The sequence below is a fragment of the Cryptotermes secundus genome, unplaced genomic scaffold (genome assembly GCF_002891405.2).
Source record: "Cryptotermes secundus unplaced genomic scaffold, Csec_1.0 scaffold279, whole genome shotgun sequence".
Lineage (NCBI taxonomy): Eukaryota > Metazoa > Arthropoda > Insecta > Blattodea > Kalotermitidae > Cryptotermes > Cryptotermes secundus.
In genome coordinates, this window is record NW_019726227.1 from 153,682 (window position 1) to 177,914 (window position 24,233).

Sequence of the window (24,233 nt, forward strand, 5' to 3'; positions counted from 1 at the left end):
TGTCCCCTACCAACTAGTTCTTCTTGCCTACCGCCTTCCTAGTGCTATTGACCTCAAGTTCCTGGATTTTCTGGCCGTCCCCCCCCCTACTTAGTACACATCATATGGTCTTTATCGCTCTCAACAATCTCGACAGACGTGGAACATCCTTTCCCTCAAGAGAATCCTACTAGCCACACCAGTTCTTCGTCATGTCATTGACGTCAATAGCCTGTCCTCAACCTACCGGTTTTTCTTGACTACCGCACTTCCTAGTGCTATTGACCTCAGTTTCCTGTACTCACTGGCCGTTCCCCCTCTCCCTTAGTCACACACCATATATGGCCTTAATCGCTCTCCACTGCTCCCATTGGTCCGTTCTCCCTAACCAACCCCCCCTGCCTACTTCGTATATAAGCAGCACCTTCCACATCCTATCACCACAGCTACTGCTCTCTGCAGCTATTCAACTGCTCTGAAGATGGAGGCGCTACGTTCCTCCGAAACGTCGGCCAAAACGAAGAATACACGGTGCCTAAACCCAGAAGACAACTTTCTTCAGATAAGAACATGTCTACAAAGTGACAGACAAAGTGACAGTGTCATATTTGATTAGCTGTGTATTACTGAATTGACTGAATTACTCTGACAATATGGTGCACTGTGATATCATAATTAACACAGCTGTGTGCCCTCTGTGATCAAGTGGTCAGAGTTCCTGTCTATAGATCCAGAGGTCCCGGGTTCAATTCCTGACACTACCAGGTTTTCTGAGAAGTAGTGGGTGTGGAACAGGGTCCACTCAGCCTTGTGAAGATAACTGAGGAGGTACCTGAATGGAAAAGTAGCAGTTCCGGTCTAGAAAACCACAATTAACGGTTGTGGGGATTCGTTGCACTGATCAAGCGACACCCACTATCTGCTAAAGTTGGCATTAACTTCTCTAACAAGTGGCGGCCGCTCAGTTAGTATAGTTCACTTGTGGACTAAAGTCACGGAGTTTGTTCTTTTGTGTGACAACTTTTCATTCAGTGAGAACAATCACATTTCTGTCATTTTCCTTCATATTATTTAAAATCAAACAATAAATATATGTTGACCGTTATTGATAATACTAGAAAATTGATACATAATTTGGATAATTGTGAACACTACCCACAAATAAGAATGAATTCTTGATGGAATTATGACCAGAATATAATGAAGAAACACACCACCAACCATCTTCCCAAATCCAGATTAAATAAATACTTCTCAATGTTCATTCCATGCAGACTGAAGGGGAATAAAAGTAACATCTGGATGTAAGAATATAATGTAAGGAACAATGAAGACAAGTCTATGCTTTCAAGTATGAATTACTGTGATCCTGGATCCTACACATGCAGCTAAGGTGGCAGTAGAGCAACACTCCTCTGTAAGGTTTCTCTGGGGAGCAGTGACATAATGCTAAATACAGAAAATCTTAAATGAAGGAAGGGTAAAATTTAACACTAAGAATGGGACTTGGAATCTTTGAACATTACTTGGGAACAAACCTTAAATTGAGAAACAGCAAATGAGGATTCCATTGTAATGCCAGCTGACAGAATGTACTTGAAAACTTAACATGGAAATTCATGGTCTACTAGACCCTGCATTCTGTAGTAAAACATTACTGACTTTGTAGAAGTAAGGGAAGAGTGGAAACAACTGTACTGTACTGAATCTGGCTGGTCTCAAACTCAAAATCTGCATAGAAATAATCACAAAACCCATTTAAAATCACTACTACATTCTCCCAGTTTATGATGAGATGTTTAATGTGTGACTGATACCTAGCTTTTTGTTAGGTATGTGAAAGGGAAATATAATGTGAATGACATGCACACTGCATTAAAAAAATCTTTGGTTAAAATATCACCTTGACAGAATGAGATCACTTGAGAGATCTACACATATAAATGCAAATATGCAAAGAAATCTCACAAAATCATGGGCTGTTGTAGCTCAGAAAGTCAAAGAGATTTGAGTATTCAACTAAGAATTCATCTTGTGGAAACACTAAAGAGAAAAAAAATATAACTAACCTTGCTTGATTTATTATTATTGCATATCTATGAGATGCCCCTCCAACGCAGGTGACAATGTTCCTTCCATGTTGTTTGAAACCTTCCAGGACACATACTTGTGAATGGACTCTGCATGTGTGCGTCTGTGTCGTGCCAAATTCCCCTGGTCTGGAAAGTGCTTCTGACATATCTCACATTTATAAGGCTTTGCGCCAATATGTGTGTGACTGTGCTGTACCAAGTATCTGTGCTGCATGAAACTCTTATCACATGAGTCACACTTGTGAGGCTTCTCCCCTGAGTGGGAACGCGTATGCACCAGAAGATAACTACTAGATGAAAATCTCCTGTTGCACAGGTGACACCTGTATGGCTTGTCTCCAGTGTGGGTTCGTGTGTGGGCCACTAGATGTCCCTGTTGAGAGAAACCTTTGTTGCAAAAATCACAAATAAAAGGCTTCTCTCCTGTATGTGTCCGTCTGTGGTGCACCAAATGTGTCCGCTGGGTGAAACGCTTAGTGCAGAAGTCACACTTGAAAGGTTTTTCACCAGGATGCGTTCGGAGATGCAGTGCAAGGTTACCTCGCTGAGTAAAACTCTTATTGCATATTTCACACTGGTATGGTTTTTCTCCAGTATGAATACGTCTGTGTTCAGTCAAATGGCCTTGCCTTGTGAAACTCTTTGTGCACAGATCACATTGGTATGTCTTCCTCTGAGGATTTGAACACACTTTCTTATTGTCTTTAGACTTACACTGTTTCACGCCTAATATTATGGAACAATTATTTCCAGGATGTTCGCTCCGTGATGAGATGCCACTGTCATCTCCTTGTTGGCTGTCAGCATGCTCTGCAAACATACTGGTTCCACCAATGAAGTCTTCCATACCAATAATGAGCTCCACACTGTGAACAAACAAGCCACATGGGTGCTTCAGTTGGAAATTGTTTTTCCTGTGGGGAAACAGAAAAATTATATAAGCCAAAATGTGGTAGCTCATGAAATGGTTAAGCTCAGAAAAGACTTGAACCGGGGAAAGTGAAGATATGAAACTGACTGATTCTGAACCAGATGACAAAAGGATTGTTTTTTCACTTCCATATTCACTACAGCCATAAAACCCACCCAATCTTGTATCTAACAAGTAACTAGGCCTTGATTGCCAGGGTGAAATTGATAAAATAAGAAACAGGCCATCAACTTATCCAGTGCTGAGAACATTACAACCCATCTATTTAAAACTACTACAATTTGTAATTCGCCCATATTTCACTCATTAATGCATATTTTTTTCCATTGGCGCTACAGCCCTCATTTGGGCCTAGGCCTACCTCCATGAAACTCTCCGTTCAGTTTTACTAGATCTTAGACATACAGTAGGACTCCTTGGGCGGATGATCAGCTCGTCGCAAGGCCTCTACCTGTACACAAACACACAAAAACGCACACAAACATCCATGCCCTGAGTGGGATTCGAACCCATGATCCCGGCTTCCGAGCGAGCAAAGACAGTGCATGCCTTAGACCGCTCGGCTACCGTGACCGGCCATTAATGCATATACTGCCTCTAATTTGTTCTGGCTGTCTAAAAGTCATAACTTTCGTTTGTTCACCAGTTATCTCCATGGATAATTCTGCAGCTATAATATTCAAATTGCATACAGAGTACTGCAGATCTAGCCAGAAAGCTCTAATCATCTACAAATGGCATAATATTAACATTCAAATTTTTACTAATACAGATACTGAGATTCATTATGTTGTTTATATACTTATATATGATGATGAGAAACTATAGGCTTATTGCATATGATCTTGAAGTAACTAAACTGAGTTCCAGTTGACTGTCAGTACTGTGTAATATACGGAACAGAAGTAACTTCAGAAAGTATGTGCATATATAGGACTTACCTCTCTGAACAGAAAACATGGTCTTGTATCATCACCTCATCCTCAGGCTCCTGTTTGATTACAGTGTCATCCCGTACCTCCTGCTGATATAAAATGAGCCAGATTAGCAAGCAGAAGCGATGTGAACCAGCATGCCTTGTAAGCTACACTTAGGTACACAGTTGTTATGTAGCAAATAAGCCAGTGACTATACAAAAAAGACTAAAAGTTTCTTGCTCTGCCAAACTGATTAGAAATGTCAAATAAGAAGTCACTTTGCAAGCAATGCTGTAGATTATATGGAGGCATATTTCCAGCATTTATCAGTAGGGATGGAGGACAGTGCTAGAAACTTCAGCCAGGAATTTGAACAGGTTAGTACACAAATATGAAGCACGAGCGTCGCCCACTGCATTGTGCTGTTAAGTTAAATTATAACGTTGTTCCTCCTAATTACACAAATGTCTGTGTTACTGCCTGAACTGAGTAACAACCTGCTGAAGAGTAACTCACTCTGGCATCTCCCTGTGGTTCCTGTTTTACAGCAATGAGGTGTTTCTTCTTATGGAATGAAGAACTTTCAACAGCTGATGATTCAGGGTCCTGTTTGACTCCATGTGTGTCCTGCTGCAACACAGTGTCTAATAAGGAGCAGTATTCAAACTACAACAAAAGTATCCTTGAGCAATCAGCCATGATAGTATGGAGACTGCCTCTGCCACAAGCATTGCAGATTGATGTGATGTGTGAGGCATGCATATGGTTCGCTTGGGATCCTTGTTTGAAAGCAGACAAATATGGGAGCAGAGCATGGACTCAGATATCCACTTACTCAAGCCCAGGCCACAGATAATGCTGCGGAACCTGCAGTCTGGAATATCCACTGAATAAGGCAATCAACAGAAGCCATGGGAACAAGAATTAAGGCTCATGAATGTCCCAGGCTTTTCCATATTTGGCAGCAATGGTTGCGGTGATGCCGTTCAATGCATAAACACCAGACTCTGCCAACTGCTCCACTACTGGTCCAGTCTTCTATAAGGACATGGACTCTGACAGCCAACTGCATACAAGGTGCTCTGTCAGTTCCTGAAGGAGGCAGAGACAGTCTCGGATGGGAGAATTAATTCCACATGGACACCACTGATTACCAAGAAAACTTCACTGCATTCAGTAGCTATTAAAGTTTCAAATCCTGTACAGTACGTTAACATTAACAAGCCCTTACATTGTACAATATGTTGTCACAGAAATGATGTTTTTCGCAGCTCAAAAATTAAAATCAAGCAAATCAATATGATGTAAATTGTTAAAACACATATAACTGGCCAAACTAGCTTTAATAACTTAATAACCATTAATCAACCAACAGATGATTAAAATAACCATGAATAGGAACTTACATTATCATTAGAAATTGGAACTTAGTAACTTTCTAACTCTTCATCCAGAAAATTTTGGATTGCAGTAGCGTAGTTGGTTGAGGCACTGTGCTACAAGCTGGAAGGTTGCGGGATCAAATTCCAATGAGGTCACTGGATTTTTTTTTTCAGTTGACCTAATCCTTCCAGCAACACTATGGCCCTAGGGTCGACTCAGCCTCTAACAGAAATGAGTACCAGGAATATTCTCGGAATGTTCTTGGGAGTAAAGGGCGGCCAGTTCATAAGGCTGACAACCTTACCGCCATCTATGAGCTGATTGTCTAGAAAATGTGGGAACCTAGGCATCTCACAACCCTATGGGCCTCCACGGCTTGTTACTGGGATAGCTTTACTTTCCTTTTTACTTTTTTCACCTGTATTCAGCATAACATGAGAATATGATTTCTGTTTCTATGTACTTCATACTGTTTCACGGTTGTTTCCAAACCAATGCAAGCAACACACTGATGGACCCCTACATGGCAGGCAACTCATCCATAAACCAATTCTAAATGGTTTTGATGATGGTCATATTACTCACTACTTCTGCGTTTCCAGACTTTGTCCAGTGTCTTACTTAACACTCCAAACTGGCCTTGGTTCAGAAATTGTATGTTTCTATCCTCAGGTAAAATATCTAATACCAATCACTGGACCAAGCCCAGTAATTTGGATTTCCTTCACCTATCATACCCAAATGAGTAGGTATGTACCCATTTCCTAGACGAGGTGCAAACAAAGCGTTTCAGTTTGGAATATGAAGACACTGGAAAAAGTCCAGAAATTCAGCTCATCTAGAGACTGCAACAGCTGTTGCAGTTACAATAAACACAAACTACCGAATTTCAATGAAAACAATGACACACCTGATGGAGTAGCAGCATATATACACTGAATTCTATGTTGTGTAATTTTCTAAAATCCTCTTTGACTCTGATATGCAAAACAGAAATTGCACTCACCTTGAATTCACTCTTGACAGAGCAAAACAGGACAGGGGAATCTTCCTGTTTGAAATGAACCAGCTTAAACTCATTTAGTGTTGGGCCCATATCAGTGTCGGCACCAGGCTCCTCTTTGATCACGCTCATGTTGTGGTCCGCCCTCACTTCATTGTGAACACATACACAAATGAAGAAAGTACACAGAACTGGACATCCAGTGTCCTCTGGGCTTCATTATATTTAAAAGACTAATTTGAAACATGTCCAACAAAAGTATTAAATGACTGTTTCAAATTACCTTTATGTAGAAGAGTCCTGTTTCAAAAACTGATTAATCAAGTCAACCAGTCAAGAATTCTCTGCCATTCATCAACTTGGAAGTTCAATACTGTGTTCAAAACACTGAATCCTGCATGAGCTACATGAATCCTGTTCACATTCTCACACCTTGGTGCATCTAATAATCTCTTTAAACAATCCTAAATGATAACTACGATAAGTTTTTAAAAAATAACTCTATATATATATGACTGGTACTAAGAATAATGATCATCTTCATGTACCTGATTCTCATTTATAATCTTATCAGAGACGTGTATATTACTCAGGTGTCAAGCTATTTAATGTATTACCTAACAGTATCACAATTTTCAGAACAGACAAAAATCAATTTTGGAAGGCTTTACTAAGATATCTGCTGAGAAATTATTTTTACTCTATCGATGAATTTATAGAGCATATAATAGTTATTATTTTTAAGGTGAGTTACCCCATGCACTGTGACCATTTATTGATCTATTGTGCATCCCCCTCTTTAATTATTCTAACTAGTCTCCATGCCCTTCCAGTACTGGTGCTCACTAACAGCCCCGTTCTGCAAGGGAGGTCGGCCCTCTCCGGTAGTGGTCCATGATACTTCCCCATCTATTGGATGGTAGATAGGGAAGTAAATCTACGACATGGGACACACGGCTTAAAGTCCCTCCCAGAGGACTTGTTCCCCTGAATTTTTCCGCCCTTAAAAATTCCTCTGCTGGGTTTGAACCCACACACCTTGAGTCATGAGGTGGGAACGTTACCCCTAGACTACAGAGGCCGCTCATACACGAGTTACAAAGATAGAGGATAAATAAATGTTATGAGTAAACATATTGTAAGTTACTCCCTTTGGTTGGATTTAATAGCGGCTGTACTGATTAATTTAATACTTGTCAATTCTAGCCAGTTAAGGCTGAGAATGGACTTAACATGTATGTATTTTTCTAAATGGGAAAATTGGACTGACAACTTGTGCTCTTTGCATGAGGCTCTATTTACCTTATACATATTTTAATATATTATATCTTAAATTTTATATGTTATATTTAATACTGTATATTTATATTTATTGCATGTGATCTTTTATGTAAGACTTTGTATGTGACAAATTTTATATCCAGCCCTACTGGGTAACAACTGGATCTATGAAATGTAATTACAAATAAATAAATAAATAAATAAATGTCTTGATACTGGCTTCAATTTTCTGTCCTCTAAGGTACCCAATAACGAAGTGCAGAACAAACACACAAAACATATCTATATTCTTCATCTTAGTTACAGTCAGAATACAGTGTCTCCCGCCATTATAACATTTAAAATGATTTTTGATCTCACAGCACACCTTTTTGGATAGTTGCGATCAGGTCAATTTGGCAAAAGTAAACTCAATGTAACTCTACCACCAGAAATTCCAATCAATTTAAGGTTACCGCAACTAACTTACGCCTTCTGATATACTACCAAATTCATTTTACTTACACGCATGCAAGTAGAAGAGCAAAAATTCAGATATAATATGCCCCGTTCAAATCAACCTATAGCAGCAATATCATGTTTTCTTGAGACAGTTCAGAAAATTTCACCAACTTTGAATTTACAGAATCCTTCAAAGTAACATGTTCTGTATCAAACAAACTACACGGTAGGTGACATCTTACGCAATTGGCATACGTAATTTATATAATATTACCTACACTCAAGACAAGTCCACGTTACACTTAACCGTCACTAATCTAACACATAGGCCGAATAGGTAACCCACGATAACAAGACATTGCTTGTCCAAAAATTGACTAGCTTCCGGAAACATCATGTCGCAGGGATTCTAGTATGCCGTGACCTTTATCCGAGAATTAAAAGTAACAAACATAAAATAAATTGCTTCCCACATTTTTTTCACAGGCTTATTATACTGAAAAATTCATGCACGCATGTAGAGCAAAAGTACTGACTATGTTTGACAGGAGGAAAGCAAGTATCCGTCCGTGGCTGATAACTGGAACGTCATTTTAACCTTTCAATACCACAGACTATAGATTGTCAATTTATAAATAATGAAGTAGAAATGATAGGCAAGGATGTTGTTGGAGCCTAATTTGAGGTATCCCGGAGTTTTGCTGAAGATTTATTGTAGATTGCAATACACAGCTCCCATACCAATTCCACGGATTTCAGCAGTGCAACAAGCTTGGAACCTAACCGTCATTGAAAAGGATGAACATTGTGTTTATTCACCTGCTTTAAAGGATTGTAAAACATTCATTTTGTATTGTTGCTGCACAGGTCACATAGTGTGATATGGCAGAATGGTAATAAATGAGATGTGACTGATGTATAAGGAAGCAATTGGGAAACATTTTAATCAATTCTCCCACATTTTTCATGATGGAACGAAAATCTATCAGGATCCTAGCTTGTAGGCCAAGATTGGGCCCAAGACCTAATATGAATCAGGAATGCTAAATACTGCACTGAATTATTTGCTGGTTCGTTATTCAACACAAAATTAATTTATATACCTATATTTCATACATTTTCATTTTAAATTACTATATATATGTATACACACACGATATCTGCTTGTAAATACAAAAGTACACATTTCTGATGTCATGTTTACCACATGAAAGTTCTCTATCTTGATTTTATATTGTTAGAGTGGCAAACATGTATGCAAGGTTGCGAGTTCAGTTGATGTTGTTGATCCCTCTAGTGTGAGACCGAGAAGACTGCACAAGCAGTCAGAACCTATCCATATATCTGCTGTTTAAACTGAACGCAAGTGACTTTCAGTCCAGCAGAAGAGTTGCAAAATGCATGCCTCTGTAACTGAAACAACACAGCAAGTATTGCAGCACCAACGAGATTATGTTGACTGGCTGGCAGGCAACTGGACAAAGAAGTACCTGGATTATAAAATTTGGTTCAAAGGTTGTTGTAAATGCCAGAGCAATAAATATGCTGCATATTTTCCTAGTGAAAATATTAACTTGTAATATGTCACATGATACCCAAGGAGGCAAACTAGATTTATTTGCACTTCTGTCAGCTGTGCCTGTGTCCACATTGCAATGTTGTTTCCACCAACAGAAAGCATACATGCAGAAATATTATAGTATAGTACTTTGATTCCAGTGATGGAAGCACCGCTAGCAGTGTAGGAAATAACAGACAACTGTATTATTGGCTTAAGACTATACTGATGATTGCTTCTTTGTTGCTCATTTTAGAATGCTGAATGAACACAAAATATTTTTGTCAAATGAGAAATTCTTACATGCCCTGAGTACAGAGATAGATGAGAAAGGAAACAGCCCTGTCTCAGTTTCCCAGAATTTGTGTAGAGTGCCTGAAGAGAACCATGAGAACTTCAGTCATAACTATCAAAACTGGAACACGACAGCTGAGGTTTTTCTAGTTTTCTTCGTTTCCTCTCTGCAAAACTGCTCCTTCTCACATTCATCTTGATTTCCAGTACAGAGTTATAATACCACATATGCAGTGCAACTTAACATCTGGAGATGATACAACATAACCAAATAAACAACAGTACAGTGTTTCCATGGCTTCAACAGTCTGTGTTATAAGAAGAAATTTCTGATGTTTTGGAGGAATCTGCTTCCCCTACATTCAGAGTTGTGTGGGGAAGGCAGAAGGCGGAAAGCAGAAGCCAGGAAGTAAAAGTAACATTATACCAGATGCATGTGCCACTAGTATCGTCACTTCATAATGCTCTTGTTTCTGTCAGTGGTTTTCAGGAGCTGGGGAATACTGCATACAAATACCAATGTTGAGACTGTTTGCCATGTTCCACATGCAGCATACAAATACTTCATAATGTAAAATGTTCCATCGGTCCATGTCCTTGACTATCACTGACAGCTTAAAGATGTGTGTTTCCATGAATAACTTTAGAATCAACCGGCTCATGTTCAAGTAATTCTGTTAGAGGAGGATACCTTACATTAACAATGGCTGTTCAGAGAGGCATGCTATAGTTTCACAAGGCTGTATTTCGATAACCATTATACACATTGTTGAAGCTATTCACTCAGTCGAAGCTTAACTCAGAAAGTTTCTGTCAGTAAATATCCACATACATTCCCTTTGCAGATATTTACCTGATAACCAATTTAGCCCACTTGTAGAGTTACTGCTATTACAGCCATAGTTCAAGTACATTGGTCACCGGTCCACCACGGCCATGCAAGCCACTCTTGATGTAACTCCATGAGAATATTTCATGGGTCAAGTGAGTGGGGCCTGGGAAGTGGACGTGAAGGTGAGGACTTATTACATTAACTTCAAAATCACATAATTTGATGTTCCACGACTTTCATGTAGAGTTATCAAAAGTGCTGGGCAGCTGGCTGACCCAAACAGGGTCACTATTGGCTAGATATGTCATGCCTTTAATGGAACCTATGCTAAGGAAATTTACACACAGAAACTTCCTTGGTTAAAATTAATTTCAGTGAGTTGTTCCTTTGATAATAAGTATAATGGTTAAGAGAACAAACACAGCCTCCTAAATACCAGAGTGATCTTCTACATGTACTTTGTAATATCCTGCCCCTCTTAAGTACAAGACAGATATAGTTTTCACATGATAGATACATGTGAAAGAATATTCTTGACGATACCATGCAGTCTCCCTCTTATGTCATTCCTGGCATTCATAGTGATTGTGTTGGTTTATAGGTTGTTGAATCCATAACCCATATTTCTACAGACATTTCCGTCCCCTGCATTTCACAAATGCGTAGATGCACAGTGGGTAAAAAAAAAAAAAAAGAGGCTATATATAAATAATACTGATAATTTGTGGAGAGAATGGCTGCCTGAGTCAGTAGAAAGTACAGTACTTGGCATAGCCAGCAGCCTCTAACTTTTAATATAACATTTGTGCCAACAGCAGAAAGCTTTTGAATCATGTAAATAACATGTACCAATGTGGTCCCTACCTCCCAGAAAACATACTGCATTCCCATCACAAGAATCAGTGTTCGGGGAAAAGATTGCTGTTTAGTGTGAGAACTGAATGGACCACATAAATAAACTGTGAGTGCGAAATGAGGAGTTACTGAATGGTGCATACAATTACCACTGCATGCTAAAGTAAATACATTACAATTTATAGTCAAACAAATACTGGAAATTTGTCAAGTAAAGAAAATGCCATGTGTAAGCACCTTGCTTTGCTATGGTTTGTAAATACTATTGTTATTCTCCAGCTGTAATTAAATGCAATATTTCTTTGCAGTGCCAAATTTTGCTTCAATTATTACAAACTGTCAGGGAAAATGACTCTGGATTTTCAAATGATGTGCAATCCAAATTTGATCACAGCGACTAAACCTATCACTGCCATTCAAAACGTAGAGAACTGACATATATTGTAATGCACTGACACACAGACCAGTAGTAATTCTGATGACAAGCTTCAACACAGTGTCACCACAAAACACACTTCTTGTCTGGGTTCATCAGGCTCCCTGCGGGGCAACCCCATGCATCAGCAAACTCCTTTGAGTTCGAGAGTGTCCCAATAACTCTAAACCTACTGGGGCTGTGAACTCCGTCCACCACACGTGACTTGAGAGCCCCTAGTGTTGAGTTTCCACACCACATCTGTAAACAATATACAAACATTTCTTAAGCTTTCATGTGGTGTGTCTCGAGGGGCTGGAGGCTGAGTCATGGAGATTTTGTCTGATGTGAGGGTATTTCCTTAAAAAATGTATGTGAAGCTATTTTGGTTTCATTAGTTTAATATATTCAACACTGAACTACTTCAGTGTTTTGTGTAATATTATTACTGAAATCAAATAAGTGACATGGGGCAGAATATGGATGGAGAGAACTTAGAAGTATTCAAAATGTGGTAACAACCTGAAATGAAGACAGATGGGAAGGAACAGGTGATCTGCATTCATCTGGTTTTAAATAGATCAAATTGTGTGTTTTTGTGAGGATGGCGATGATCCATAAGAGGGCATTTCTTGTACAGGGGCAGTGGAAAATTAATGTACTTCAACCAACAAAATGAGAGCACACAATATATGGTAACTCTTTTCCCACTGAAGTTAATTCTGTTTGTGTGTTACTACAATATGTGGTTGTGGGTGATGATGCTGATGTTTCGGAGGTATATGCTTCCTCCATCTTCAGGGTCGATCTTTGTATTGTCACGTATTGGGTGTATAACGTGACAAATAACTTCACGCCATATTGGATATAGCAAATTTATTCCACTCGCTCTTACAATCACACCATTTACAATCTCACAATTACTGCCATTGGCAGTATCACAAATACTCCGGTGAAAGATAGACAGCATTGACTGGTTACTCTTTCTCTAGTAACTGGCTCAATCCTCACTACTCAATAACTAATCACTCACTAACTAACTGACTGACTGAATACTGACTAACTACTCACTCCCTGGCTAACTCATAACTAACTGTTGAATAGTGTTTGCTGCTCCTTATTTAGCCTCGTTATGGACAACACAGAAAACAGTTACATAATAGGTACCATTGTTGCATAACGTTGTGTTTACCGACTGCCTAGGAACAGTGGTTGCACAGACTCCCCGCTGTGTTTACAAAGGCGTTGCTGGGCAACGCTGCCGGGAGTTGTTTATGGCTACGTAGCAACTGCGGCATCCCGTGTTACATCACCGCGGCAATGGTTGCCTGGTGATGCCGCTCCGCTGCCACGTCACTGCAGGAAAGGAGGTGTTTACTGAGTGTTGCACACATACCCCAACGGAGTTTGGGTATGTGACATCACTCGTGAGATCACAGAGTTCACGCGACCCCCACCTCCTGCTACGCCATCCACATCACATTATTGATGAATTTCTGTGTATATATACACACTTTGACTCTGAAGATGGAGGCAGCAAGTACCTCTAAAACGTTGGAAACATTGCCTACAACCACACAGCATAGTAACACAAGAACAGAATTAATTTCAGTAATTACCAACTGTGAAAGACTAGAATCAGTAATATTTTACCATTTTCACATCAATTGGATCAGTTCTATGTCACCTGAATCGAGCAATTAATTTTAACATTGTTTCCCACTTGTATCCCTCATGAATTCCTAGTGTGGTCTGCGAGTAGCACTGGCACTCTGTTTCGAAGTGTATTTTAGTCTTCACTCCCAGTGACCATTCCACCAGCATTCCATACCCATCTGTCACCAGCATCTAGTACAAAAGACCCATTTGAAACTGTTGTACCAAGGAACTCAGTCTCACCCCACTCTTGTTCTTATTATTTATGTATGTCACATGTTCACTCTGTTTGAGTCCTCTATCAACTATAACATGAATCTTGCACTCACATGTGCGAAGCCAAGAAAGAAGAGCTGTTCAGGTGAATATTGTGAGAGACCTGGTAACAGCTGCTCACCCGGAATTCGGCTCCGGAATTTGTGGTATGCCCTGAGTGCCTCACGGAGGCCACCATTGTCTGCAATGTTCTCACCCTGCGTGTTGATACCATTTACCTGGAACACACAAGACATTAGTGCCTGTCAAGAGACTGTTACTGTGTGAAAAAATAATCCACTAGTGACTCACTGTAAAGTTCTCGCCGAGTTGTGATACGTTGTACTGACTGTATTGTTCCACAATACACTGTACACGATGCTCGTACTCTTGTAGTGTGTCCTCAGTCCACCATTGCTTGAGGTTCCCATCCTTGTCATAGCGACGACCTATGGAGGCACCAATTACATCAATGCGTCAAGTGATTAACAAAATAGTTAACCAACAGAATATGAAAGTAACAAAGTTTCTGATGGTGTGACTACTTAAATATCAAACTAATTAACTGACTATGAAAGTAACTAATCAACTTATTTGCTAGGTGTCTGACCAACAGACTAGCTTGTTATCAAAACAAATGCATCATGCAGGATCTTGTTTGAGCAATTTGTAATTATTTTGCCAACTGAGAAATATATTTGTTATGTCACCGGTAGAGTCATCACCATCATGAAAAAATGCCACCATTTGACCTGACCATAAGTTTCAACTAATTCACATCCCACCAAGAACGATGTTACAAAGAATTTAAGGACAAATTAAGGAAAAATGGTATATTGAGATAAAGGTATAACCATAAGCTTTATTAACTATATAACGAACCAGGTAGAGTGAATGAGATTAGAGTGGTAGAGATGGCTGGGACACCTTTTTAGAATGAAGGGGCAGAACCCTTGGAAAAAGTTAACTCTATGTAAACGAACCAGAGGGTACTCAATGAGTAGGCAGACCTGCTGTCAGGTGGCTGGTTCCAGTTGAAAAAGATCTGCAGACAGAGGGGGTTAGAAATTGGAGATGAAAGTCATACGATCGAGACCAATGATGAGCAACCATATAAGAGGCCAAGGTTTATCATGGACTGTTACCACCAGCAGAAGAAGGGAGGAAGAAGAAGGAGAAGAACTTCAATGTTATCCTGTGCAGATCCCAGTCACAAGAATATCTCCAGGTAATCTGCTAATTAGAACAAAATATATATTTGTTTCTCGATGCATACACCCAGAGTCACATCTGCCTTGATTAAACAAGGCTAAAACTATGTTGTTTTATATATGAAGCTCTTAGTTGAGATGGCAGTCCCATGCAATATACAGTGAAACCATCTAATTGTGTGCAATCCACTCACCTTGATCGTCAAAACCATGGGTAAGCTCATGCCCCATGATGGCTCCGATGGCTCCATAATTTAGGGACCTGCAATTGATAAAATCACAGCCACATGTTCAAACATCTCACATAAAATTTAAGTGTCATGTTGGCAGACACAATGGGTCTGAAGGGATTGTGCAGCAACTGCAGCTAAGTTAATCTTTGTCTGCAATTGTAATGCGTTTAATAATGGGATTCAGAATAAGGAACTTTAATGAATCATGGTATTTTTAGATGTTATTCTGAATTTATAAACTGTATGCGAGATATATCCAATTTGTTCATGCTCTACAGTATCAAATGAAAGCCTATAACTTTAAAACACAAAGACAGGAAATATTTACAAAACAAAAAGCATCTGTTATTAAGGTGCTGTATACTTTTCATATAAAATATATTTGTTAAACATGTGTTGCAGTTCCACAGCTCATATTCCACTGTATATTACAGACTGATGCTTAACAAGCTGGTACCAAATTACAGATTAAACAAGTAACTTCCGTTATGGGCTTCAAGACAATTTTGAGACACATTTCAATGTCTTTTCACAGCTGAGGAACTATTTCACAGCCCTGATCAGCCTTAAATTATTTCCTAACAAATATGAAGTAGCTAATAGAAGCTTGCCTATCAAAATGGAGGCTACTTTTGTTTCAAATTAGTATAAAAACGAGAATCAAGTATGGATGGAAAATTTTAACTTACTCAAGTCCTAAACCATAAAATGGAGGCTGAAGAATTCCAGCAGGAAATGCTGCAATAAAATTTTAAAATAGTTAGTATTAGAATTGAAAAAATAATATATCTAAGACATTTAAAAACTGTGATATGGTAGATATGGTTACTCACTGACTGAATTGAGGATGGGGGAGTAGAAGGCATTGACAGTTGTGGCAGGTGTCACCCATCTGAAACAAGTCATTATGAGGTCATAGAGACACAGAGAGAAAGAGAGAAAGAATTCTAGAAGGGAAATACATGAAGATTCTTAAACATTCAGGATTTAAGGTTATTACAGCAGTCAGTATGAGTATTACTACAATATTTTGGGATATGAAGCTGTGTAGTCTTGCAGAAGCTTACTTGGTTTACTCTCTGAGCCTGAGTATGAAGACAATACAGTCATCTGGAAAACTGATGACCTCCTACTAAACTACACACTGTCACATCCCAGAACACAGCACTCTCAAATACTGTGAAAAATTCAATATACACTTCAACTTCCAATTAATGCTCCCTAATTTAAGATTCATCCTCAATTAGTGTTTAATTTAAATGATCCCAAGTCAGTAAGATATTCCTACTTTCATATTTAAATCCACTGCTCCAGTAGAAACCTTCAATAGAGCTTCACTGTAATTAATTCCTTTCACCAGGTATCAAAGTATTATGTGGCCTGCTTCATCATTCTTCCATCCTCCCATACACATATCTGTGTATGTTCCACTAATGAAAGGATATCAACTCCGTCCTGTGAGATTGATAAATGTTTTTTTTCTCTCCTTTTTAATCTTTCATCCTTGACATGTTTCGGTCTGTTGTATAACAAAACAGCGCGGCCCAAACAACAGGACAACACTAATATTCTTGAAGAAAGCAGTCTTCTGGGATGTGGCACCGTGTAGATACTGTATTAACTGACATTTTGGAGGAACATATCACCTCCATCTTCAACATTAGTCTATTTGCACCTGCTCACGCTGGTTCTTCACTTGCACATTTTTACTTTTTTTCTTCTACCCTGAAGATGGAGGCGATATGTTCCGCCGAAACGTGGGTTAATACAATATCTACATGATGCCACATCCTGGAAGACTGCTTTCTTCATAGTCACCACTGTGAAAACCTCAAATCTTACACTAAATATTTTTGTTCATGGAAGAACAGAACTACAACATGGTAGACACTCAACTTCCTTTAAAGAGAGGCAGTATAGAGGACATGAACCAAATGGTTCTAAATTTTAACAAAGGCTTTTTAAACCACACTTTTAAATAAACTAGTTACAATAATTTATAAATATTTTCATATATTCATACACATCACTGTAGTTGTTAAAGGATCAGATTTCATGACATTGTAATGATACTGTATGTATGTATTGATATGGGCCAATCACATTGTAATAATAGTTTCTGCTTGTACTGATATATCCTTCTCTAGATAGTCACTCCGACCAAAACATGTCAAGGATGAAAGATCAAAAAGGAGAGAAGAATATTTATCAATTACACTGGACGGAGTTGATAACCTTGTATAATACTGCTAGTGTGACAGACCAGGATGAACCAAATCAAATGTTCTACTTAGCTTTGCATAGTAACAACATACATATCTATGTACTGGCTACCTACTCCCCATCAATCCAAGCTACCTGTTGTAATCTGGAGCCTTGCGCAAATCCTGAAGTGCTGTTTTGACTGACTCCTCTGACAATCTGAGGTATGTCTCGAACAGCAATCCATCCACCACTTCTGCCTGAAATATGAGCATGTCTAATTGGTACCTTGACATGAAGAAGGCACATGCATGGCATGCCATCAGAAACCACAGCGCCACTCACCCCCTCATAGTACTTCTCCAGCTCACCAGGGGTCAGAAGCCAGCCAGGGAATCCTATGAATGGCCTCATTGCATGAGCTTTCTCCAGAGTTCTTTCCTTTGTTTCAGTGTCCATCCAGTCCAGCTCCATGACAATCTCGGTAAAGGCAGTCCGAATGTCATTCACCATCTCCAATGCCTGCAATGCCAATGGTTTTTACTGTGCTGGATAAATTGCATAACTCTTCTCCTCCCTAGTGACTGCGTCTTGAGTACTTTCTGATTCCTTAACAGTTCTGGACTTGTATCACTGCAAGATAGCCCTACACTGAAGTAATTAGATCTATCCTGCTTTGGCAACACAACCAGAATGTTCACTGATATAACTGAAGAATCATGCCATAGAACTGCATCCTGAGCCTTCTCACATTATTGCAACTAACTCCCTAAGGTACACTTTAATATTATCCTGTTACATATAAGTGATCATTATCTTGTTTCATTATGTTTCCTGATGGAACTTCGATATGCATGAAAAATCAAACACCTATGACCTTAGTGCCATAGTTTCCATCCATTCTAGGTTCAGATCTTTCGGTGCACTGTTTTGAAATATACTGTATCTGATACACTTCCTTCATGGGATTAACAACAGTTCTGAACCAATCAATAAAACATAATTTCCCAAAATTTATCCTCCTCTAAATCTCATCATCATATTAATTTGCTACTTGCACATATAAAACTCTGACATAGTAAACTTTTGCAGAATTAGTGTAAAAATTGCACTTTTGATATGGTGTTTCTGGCAGGTTGCAGCAAATTATTTGTCTTGCATTGTTTCAAATTCCCTTCTCATGTCCTAGGTTATATATATGAAGATGGGGAAAAAGTAACTGCCAATATTATCTCTCAACTATCTCTAAGAAGCACTTATATGTACGGCCAAATTCATCCACAGAAGTTTAAAACATTTTTTTTTTCATACTATGAAAATATCCAACCTGACAGTGCTACCATAAATTCTTGACTGTGAAAGGGTTCAGCACTGTCTTAAAGACAATTTTGTTTCACAATAATTTCATATGATGGGTACAAACCTTTTCTCTGGACTCGTTGTTGAAGTGTTTCTGCACATACAGATAGCTAACAGCCATACCAAAATTTGAGTTCACATTTCCAGTGCAGCCTTTCCACCTGCAATTACAAATGGTACATCGTATTATTGTGCACTAGGAAATATGTTTCCCACTTAACACTTTTAAGCTTGGTTGTAGATATGTCATGCAACTGTTCTCATGCATTCAGTGCTTCAGTGAGCCCCAGCCTAGCATCCTAAAAAATCACTGGGAGCACACTGAAGAACATATCATTGTTATTGTATTTTAAAATTCCAGCATTTACTTCAAGAGACTGAGGTGAAACAAAACCACAATCAAGAGAGCTGGCACTGTGCTTGACTTCTGTTGTGCCTCATAAATAGCGGTAATGGCAGTACTAACAAGATTAAATTCACCTGGCAGTTTTCTGCTGCAATCCAAAGACTCTCTGGCTGAACCGAAAGGCAAGGTCCCGAAACTCTTGCAGTGTGAGCGGTGCTAATGTTGAAAAAACACTCCACCACACAAACCGCTCTGTGGAGAAAATGAACACCATTATAAAATGATACAGTGGAGGAATCAGGGCAACAGACACAAATGAAATGAGAATTATGTACCCCATAACATAACCAAATAGAAGCAAGGGAAACAATAGGTAAAGTAGTACAGGCCCTGGAAAGGGATAATTTCTACGTAAAAACAAGGGAATGCAGGAGAGAAATCATACAGATGGGGACAGTTGGATGTACCAGAATGAAATTGAGAACAGAGAGAAGTCTTATTGTTATGTAAAAGATTGTGAACAATATGGAGAGAAGTCTTATGGGTGGCTAAGATTACGGAGAGAAGCCATATGGGTGTGAGATTAGGGGAGAGAAGAAGACTTATGGGTGTGTAGCCTTATGCCAGTGCAAGATTAAGAGAGAAGCCTTATGGGTGTGAGATTATGGAAAGAAGCCTCATGGATGTGTTACATTACGGAGAGAAGCCTCATGGGTGCGTAGCATTATGGAGAGAAGCCTTATGGGTGTGTAAATTACGGAGAGAAGCCTTATGGGTGGCCTTATGGGTGTGTAAGTTACGGAGAGAAGCCTTGTGGCCTTATGGGTGTGTAAGTTACGGAGAGAAGCCTTATGGGTGTGTAAAAGATCACGGAGAGAGGCCTTATGGGTGTGTTGCAGAGAGAAGCCTCATGGGTGTGTCAAAGATCACGGATAGAGGCCTTATGGGTGTGTAAATTATGGAGAGAAGCCTTATCGGTGTGTAAAAGACTGAAAGGATTGCGCAGAGAAGTAATATAAGATAACAGACTAATGACGGAAAGCGGGGGAAGTCGTACGAATAAAATATTAAAGAAAAATCAGGGACAGTTTGACAGAAGTTGTATGAATGAACATAACAAAATGGAAGTAACGAATACAATAAATAAAGTAGTAGAGACCCTGGAATGGGACAGTTTCTATACAAAAACAACTGGCGAAGGAGAGGTTATAAATAGGGCGTGGTGGGTGTAGCGGACAGAAATCGAGAACGGAGAGAAGTCTTATGGGTGTATAAAAGATTGAGAGGATTATGGAGAGAAGTCATATGAATATGAGATAAAGGATGAATGATGGAAAGCGGGTGAAATGTCGTATAATTAATAAATAAAAAAAATAGGGACAGCTGGAGAGAAGTATGAATGAGGGAAGATGGGTGAGAAACAGTAAGAGAACATAGGAAAATGATGGAAAGCGGGAAAGAAGTCGTAAGGTTTTATACGAGGGTAAAGAACGTGAGGGGATGAGAGGTCTTGTGAGTGGCTTATATAGAAGGCAACAAAAAGAAACCTGAAGGATGGAACTCTCTTTCCATCAATGAGTAGTTTTGGACTTGCAAACTCATAATGATTTTACAACGAACATAAATCATGCCATGACTCCCACTGGGGCCTAAAACCTAGCATGAAGATGCTTGCAAGGGCCAACAGCAATGTAGCTGCATGGAAAGCAGCAGCAGAGGCAATTCAAGCTGATGGGTGCCATCAAAAAGAACAGTGTGCTCAGAGCGAAGGTCCTGGTGGATAACCCAGTCATGAGAATCATATGCAGGAGGCTTCTTATATTCCATCAAGGGGTAGACAAGAAGCAGTTTCCAAAACTTGCTTAGGCAGAAACCATCCCCTCTGTTCAAGTTGTTGTGATGGAACTCAACAGTAGAAGATAGCGCTCCTGATAACAAATTAATTTCTTAGTCTGCCAGCAGATGGTACTCACCAAGCGTGTCCTGGTCAGTGATGGACACCAGTGCTGCCAACTTCTGCAGGTAGGCGATATCCATGACAACCAAGTGGTCGCTATCATAGTCAAGTGTGACATTGGTATTGTCCAAGATATAATCTAGATATCTTGTCCAGTTCAGCTGTAAGTACAACAAAATTTGTGTCTTACTGACCTACTTATGGACTACTTAAATAAGCTACTGATTGACTAACAGACTACAAAACAAACTGACAGACTTGACCAAGAGGGTCAACCCTTCCATAAGGTACAGTTCCTCATTTTCCACAACCCAATGGCCAGCCTGTTTGCTCGTTTCACGAACTCCAGTTCAAAAGCCTTCCTATTGAACCAATCTGATGCCCTCTTGATCTTAAGACACAGCTGCCATCTTGTGCCTGGGTTCTTTATTCTCTTGTTGCCTCATATCTCCTGTCCTAGGCCTCGGCATCTTACACCATTTTTTTGTTTTCTGGGCCCTTCCAATATCCAGGTTTCTTGTACCACACTGTCCTGGTCATGTCTCTTGCAACTGTGTCCCCTACAACTTTTGTATCTCACTGCGGGTGAGAGCCAATTGCTTCCACAATCCACAATTTCACTGCATCCCTTGCATCGTGCCACTGCTGCATGATGAGACACCTTTATGTAGGCAGCAGTCAACTACCTTCGGGATCCAGTCTCCTCAGGGCACTTCTTTTGACTCTCTTCGTCACCCTGCTGCTAGCTGCCATCCCTACGCTGCTTCTTCCACCCTCTGACTGGTTTCACTATGGTATCTTCCTTTGGAACCTCTTGATGCTCTGCTGTACTCATTCTCCTCTGGTTTTGCCAACGACTCCATGGACTCCGATTTTCCAAGACAGGTCATCATCCTTTCCTGATGGTCTCCTAACTCGGCATTCTTTGCGTCTAACTTGACTATCATCCATTCTTGGATGGCTTTCATTTCGGCCAGCATTTTCATCAACTGCTGCATCTCCATAGTATGGCGGTATAACTTCTTACTGTGGTCTTCAGCCCAATAATTTGATTAATTTGATCCACTCCATCCCACTTCTGACACCAGTTGTCACGTTATTAGTGACTAAATTTGGGTTTCGGATTGGTAACTGTATTTATTGACCACTTACAGGACATAACTACAAATAATTATAACATTGTTACTTATTTTCAGACTACAAAGCACTCTGCACTTATCTTTACAGTCTCTCTACACCCGTCTTCACACATCTGTAACACAAGAAGTATAAAAGTCTCACTAAATTACACACTACACACTACAGTGCACATAAAGTCTCCAAATCACATGTTAAGTCTTCACAGGCTGACATTTCGTACTCTTCTAGCTTACTGTTTGCTTGCTGCACTCCTCCAGCTTATTGCTATACTCTGGTCGCTTACTTGCTCGCTCTCTCACTGCCCACTTCTTCAGAATCTGCTCACTTATGAAGACGCAGCATGGATACACCTCACAGAAAACATGTCACGTGATTCTATGCACTGTTGTGTGACATCACAGCACATGTGTCAGTTGCGTGGACAAAAATAAAATAAATCTCATGTGACCACTACCTACTATTTTGTGACATCACCATGGACACAAACAAACCATAACTTCCCCTATTGTTGCATGTGCATATTTCGGGCTTGGCCTAGGGATGACGTCCTTCTATTGTGTGTTGGAACATGTTTACAGAGCTGCGGCCTGGCAATGGGGATTCACATTAAAATATGTATACACTGAATGTGGGTATTAGTATGAAAATTTAAATTAAAAAGAGATCCCCACTGGAAAACTCATGTCAAAACTATTCTGATAGATATCATAGACATAAGGAGAGAGGAAAGAGCTGGCAAGAAATTGTAAAGGTAAAAGACAGAGTGAAGACTTATGCTGGAATGTTGACAATGGTGATGATACTACTACTATTACTAATTATTATTATTACTATTATTATTGTTCTAATTACTACTACTACTGCTACTGCTAATACTACTACTACTACTACTACTACTACTAGTAGTAGTAGTAATTAAAAGAACAACAACAGTAATAAGAATAACAACAACATAGAAAAGGAAGAGTGGGGGAGGCGTGACCATGTACAGGGGTTTCTTCATGATACAGCTCACCAGTAAACTATGAAATCACACAAGTTTTTGTACCTTTGTGTTAAGACTATCCTCCTCCTCTCTGAGGTCTGTGAGGTTCTGGAGTGTGAACACTGACATTTCATGAAAGAGGTTCTTGGTGTCACGCCGCACCTCAGCAGGAGTCATGATCTGTGGAGACATGAACCCACATTCTTGTGGTTGTAACTATCTATCTGATTGATATGTAGTGTTAAGTAAGGGGCCATGGCCTAATTTAATAGATAGCTCTATACATGCCTTGCAGGACTAATGAAAACCTGTGACACAGTTTCCACAGCAGTTTTCAGGATCAATATTTGAACATGGTCACAGTGCTGACAACTGTATTGTGTTGCAGTGTATCTACTCTCATGATAAGCTTTATAGGTAATCATTCTTCATTCATATTAGTCACACTGTACACTTGTATTCTGCATGTCTGCTGGGTAACTGGTTCCTCAAGCTTTTCATTAGTTTCTGTAGGCAAATACTGGTGCAGCTCTCAGTTGCCTGCTTACAAACAATTTTCTGTAGCACATTTCAGGGAAGAACAGCACTGAGCATAGCCCACTATGAGCCTAAGCCTTCTTGTGAAAGTACAGCTCCAGCATTAGGTGGTCACAAACTGAGAGTGTCATGCCCTGGTCACAATCCCCCAGCACCTACTAGAGAGAAGACTGGGTGTGCTCTGTAGCTGTTCTGGATGTGGTGGTGAACAAAGAAATCTCAGCCCATGATAGGAGCCAAACATTCACGCTGTATGCCTAATCACTAACATGTGCTATGTACTGGTACCAACTATTTTAAAACATGAACTGTTTTTAAAAAATTTAATTCAGTTTAATACAGTCTTAAATCTAAACTAAGAACTAAAGTA

At 39.6% G+C, this 24,233-nt stretch overlaps 2 protein-coding genes across 12 annotated transcripts in view; both read right to left on the reverse strand.

Annotated features, from left to right (window-relative positions):
* The window catches only part of LOC111863980 (zinc finger protein OZF), a 13,258-nt gene extending 4,234 nt beyond the window's left edge, over positions 1-9,024 (reverse strand). For 2 of the 8 annotated variants that reach the window (XM_023850837.2, XM_033751278.1), the window contains exons 1-5: positions 8,092-9,024; positions 6,310-6,455; positions 4,437-4,550; positions 3,945-4,027; positions 2,049-2,938 (exon numbers count right to left, since the gene is read on the reverse strand). In XM_023850837.2, coding sequence (XP_023706605.1) covers positions 2,065-2,938; positions 3,945-4,027; positions 4,437-4,550; positions 6,310-6,438 — 1,200 coding nt within the window. In that variant the 5' untranslated portion in view covers positions 6,439-6,455; positions 8,092-9,024 and the 3' untranslated portion in view covers positions 2,049-2,064. The other 6 variants (XM_033751279.1, XM_023850838.2, XM_033751280.1 and 3 more) reach the window with 6 other exon arrangements.
* Positions 9,025-9,118: 94 nt separating this feature from the next.
* The window catches only part of LOC111863979 (neprilysin-4), a 65,875-nt gene continuing 50,760 nt past the window's right edge, over positions 9,119-24,233 (reverse strand). For 3 of the 4 annotated variants that reach the window (XM_033751274.1, XM_023850833.2, XM_023850834.2), the window contains exons 10-21: positions 23,390-23,506; positions 21,218-21,362; positions 19,379-19,496; positions 18,963-19,059; positions 17,885-18,061; positions 17,696-17,799; positions 16,171-16,229; positions 16,027-16,075; positions 15,299-15,366; positions 14,206-14,342; positions 13,968-14,132; positions 9,119-12,243 (exon numbers count right to left, since the gene is read on the reverse strand). In XM_033751274.1, the coding sequence (XP_033607165.1) occupies positions 12,067-12,243; positions 13,968-14,132; positions 14,206-14,342; positions 15,299-15,366; positions 16,027-16,075; positions 16,171-16,229; positions 17,696-17,799; positions 17,885-18,061; positions 18,963-19,059; positions 19,379-19,496; positions 21,218-21,362; positions 23,390-23,506 (1,413 nt within the window). In that variant the 3' untranslated portion in view covers positions 9,119-12,066. The remainder of the gene's footprint in view (positions 12,244-13,967; positions 14,133-14,205; positions 14,343-15,298; positions 15,367-16,026; positions 16,076-16,170; positions 16,230-17,695; positions 17,800-17,884; positions 18,062-18,962; positions 19,060-19,378; positions 19,497-21,217; positions 21,363-23,389; positions 23,507-24,233) is intronic. The other variant, XM_023850836.2, reaches the window with a different exon arrangement.